This window comes from Triplophysa dalaica, chromosome 4, assembly GCF_015846415.1.
Source record: "Triplophysa dalaica isolate WHDGS20190420 chromosome 4, ASM1584641v1, whole genome shotgun sequence".
In the NCBI taxonomy this organism is placed as follows: Eukaryota; Metazoa; Chordata; class Actinopteri; order Cypriniformes; family Nemacheilidae; genus Triplophysa; species Triplophysa dalaica.
The window spans coordinates 8,152,401-8,155,800 of record NC_079545.1 but is presented as its reverse complement, the minus strand read 5'-3'; the positions used below and the strand labels follow the sequence as shown (position 1 = coordinate 8,155,800).

The 3,400-nt window shown below is 43.3% G+C and overlaps 1 protein-coding gene across 1 annotated transcript; it reads left to right on the top strand.

Moving 5' to 3' along the window:
- Positions 1-1,358: 1,358 nt before the first annotated feature.
- LOC130419724 (zinc finger BED domain-containing protein 5-like) lies at positions 1,359-3,167 on the top strand. Its single transcript, XM_056746655.1, has one exon. It carries the CDS (start codon positions 1,359-1,361, stop codon positions 3,165-3,167), a length of 1,809 nt encoding a protein of 602 aa, XP_056602633.1.
- The last annotated feature ends 233 nt before the right edge of the window (positions 3,168-3,400 follow it).

Here is a 3,400-nt window from a genome sequence, read left to right as displayed (position 1 = left end):
TGTGTGTGCTGCGCTCATAGACTTTAGAAAACGGCGCTCATTTGTTTGATTTCTCCTCGAGAAGCTGCGCAAGCCTCAAAAGTCCGAAACTGTCTTATTCGTTTTTTCATATTCGTCATTTGGTGGCTCTCAATTGTCAAAAACAACCCTCAAAATAATTGCTACGGATGCGAAAAATGCAGAAAATTGAACCATCAGAATTAATTTTTATGACGGGCGGAAGTTTCAGAGATTGCAAACATATAAAACCTGAGGTCCTATTTAGTTATATATATATAGCCTTTATATATATATAAAACGACTAAACTAGTCAGAATATAGGCTACAGCTAAATCTTTCCTTTAGTTTTTGTGAAATACACGCAGCCACGCACACAAAAAAACATTTTTAAATACATTTATGTTGTTAATAAATAAAAAACACTAAATTGTTGTAACAGCAATATCTCCAAGTTTTGTTTTTCACTGTAAAAATGTAATGATTTGCCAATGCAAAGAGAGTACCGCCACCTTTTCCCCCACTTCAAGCACTGCTTATAACACAAACAAATCATCCTCCTGGCGACTTGTTTTTGTCAATGTGACAAATCCAGCGAATTTTACTGTTGTTTTTGGAGACTTTTGTGGTGTTTGGAGACTCGAAAGCACGAGTCACTCTGCAGTTAGGCCTACTGTTCACAACGAGCAGCGGGTGCTGCCGTTAGCCCCTCTCCCGTCCAAAAGCACTTCAAGGCGGTCAGACTCTCAGTAGCCTCACGCAGCACTCAGAGCAGAGAGGAGACACACACCCCTCCGCGTCCAGGCTGCAAATGAATCGCGCATGCGCATGGCCGCCGCCGTTCCCGCCCTAGCTTGCAGAGCGGGTTGTAAATGTAAATGTTCACTCACTCAAAATACAAAAATAAATAACTGCGATTTAAATTGACTCAAGACATAGCTCTCCATTCACTCTAGTCTAGTCTCTTGCCAAGTTCACTTGTGCCAGCTCTCGCTAGTCTGTTATCAATCTCGATTTACATAGGCCTTTACTACAAAACCCCAACAGTCTTTTTAAAGACTAAACCCACAAACATTTTTGTTAAAGATTAGATCAAATCTCAGCCCTTGCCAGTATTTTTTTTTAACTGCTAGGCAGTAGCTACACTTAGCTAAAACAACCCACACGACTAAGACACACACACACACACTACAATCTTTAAGTATTCAAATAAAATCTGAATTGTCTGCAAAATAATTATTTTGTTCGTTTAATTAAAGATCGTCCCTAAGTCCCGATTGATTAGCCCCTGATACGTCTCTCAACACAGCCACACACACAGTTACATATTGCCTAAACTTTATTTAAAACACATAACAAAAATGGAGAAATTTCTTGTGCGGACCAACAAGCCAACCGACGCACCACCAGCTGCAAAAAAGCTTAGAAGGTACGATGAAGCATACCTGCAGTTTGGGTTTACAGTTACGGCTGATCTGAGACCTCAGTGTGTCGTGTGTGCCGAGGTGCTGGCAAACGACAGTATGAAGCCCTGCAAATTAAAAAGGCACCTCGAAACAAAGCATCCTGGCATTAAAAATAAGCCAGCTGAATATTTTAAAAGAAAGCTTGATGGCCTCCATCAGCAACAGGCAACCATTTCAGTGCACAGCACTGTGTCTAAACAGTGTTTGGAGGCATCGTATGTAGTGGCCAAAAGAATCGGTAAACTGGGTAAACCGCATACAATCGCAGAGACTCTCATTTTGCCGGCAGCGCAAGACATGTGCAGAATAATGATAGGCGATAGTGCAGCAGCCAAACTCGGTGCAGTACCACTGTCCAATGACACAGTCGCTAGGAGAATTGTAGACATGTCCAATGATATCAGAGAGCAACTGATCGAGTTTGTAAAAAAGAGTCCTTACTACGCGCTGCAGCTGGACGAATCCACTGATATTGCTGGGCAGGCACAGCTCCTCACCTATGTCAGGTATCTATGGGACAAGGCGATTGAGGAGGATGTACTGTTTTGCCGGCCTCTTCAGTTGCACACTACAGGAGAAGCCATTTTCAATGTCCTTAATATTTTTATCCTAGAAAATGGTTTGGCTTGGGACCGATGCGTTGGCCTATGCACGGATGGTGCGCAAGCAATGACGGGGCGTGAGCGTGGCCTAGCTGCTCGAGTTCAGCAAGTAGCTCCACTTGTGAAATGGACACATTGCATGGTCCATCGCGAAGCACTAGCTGCTAAAAAAATGCCGGTTCTTTTTGACTCCGTGCTGAACCAATCCGTGAAAATGATAAATCTTATCAAATCACGGCCGTTAAACTCTCGCTTGTTTGGGGTCCTCTGCCAGGAGATGGGGTCAGGGCACGAACAGCTGCTTCTGCACACTGAAGTTCGCTGGCTCTCCAGGGGGCGGGTGCTACAGCGGTTGTATGAGCTTCGAGAGGAGGTGAAGTGGTTTTTGACAGAAATCAAATCAGATCTGGCGAAGCATCTGGATGACACTATGTGGCTTGCGTCTCTGTCCTATTTGGTCGATATATTTGACCGCTTGAATGGCCTCAACCTGTCTTTGCAAGGCCGCGGAACTCATATTTTGATCCTTGCAGACAAAGTGCACGCCTTCACACAAAAACTAGACCTCTGGCATGGCCGCATCAGTCAAGGGAACTGCGACATGTTTCCCAGCCTTGCAGACTTTATCACTGATGCAGGCACGTCACACGATTTCTCATCCCTATTTCAATCAGCGTCTGAGCACCTGTCAGCAATGAGAAAACAATTTGCGACGTACTTTAAAGAGGATTATCGCTCTTTTGCGTGGGTTCGAGATCCGTTTGTGTTCACAGCAAACGAGCTATCAATTGATATGCAGGAACAGCTTATTGAGCTGAAGAGTGACAGTAGACTGAAGGAACTCTTTAACTCCTGCCCTCTTTCGTCATTCTGGGCAGCATTGATGCAGGAATATCCTGAACTCTGTGACGTCGCCATGAAGATTCTCCTTCCTTTCGCGTCGACATATCTGTGTGAGGCAGGATTCTCAAAAATGACTGCACTCAAAACGAAATACCGCAATCGTGCACAAATCGAGGATGATCTGAGACTATGTTTATCAAACATTGAGCCAAGAATTGGGGATCTTTGCAAGGCAAAGCAGGCTCAGGTCTCGCATTAACATCACGTACCTGCAAGCTTCTGTTACAAAATGCAGATGATACCTACTATTAGGCCTAGTAATAATAACCATAATAAAGCATACATTAATATCAGAGGTCTGGTGCACATTCCCAATTATAGCAATAGCCTAGTAATGATAATAGGCCTATACTGATGATAATAATAATAATAACAACAACAACAACAATAAAGCATTTAACCTCATATAATTATATAGCAATAGCCTAGTAA

Coding starts and splice junctions, on each gene's coding strand:
- LOC130419724 (XM_056746655.1), top strand. CDS start 1,359: ATGGAGAAATTTCTTGTGCGGACCAACAAGCCAACCGACGCACCACCA.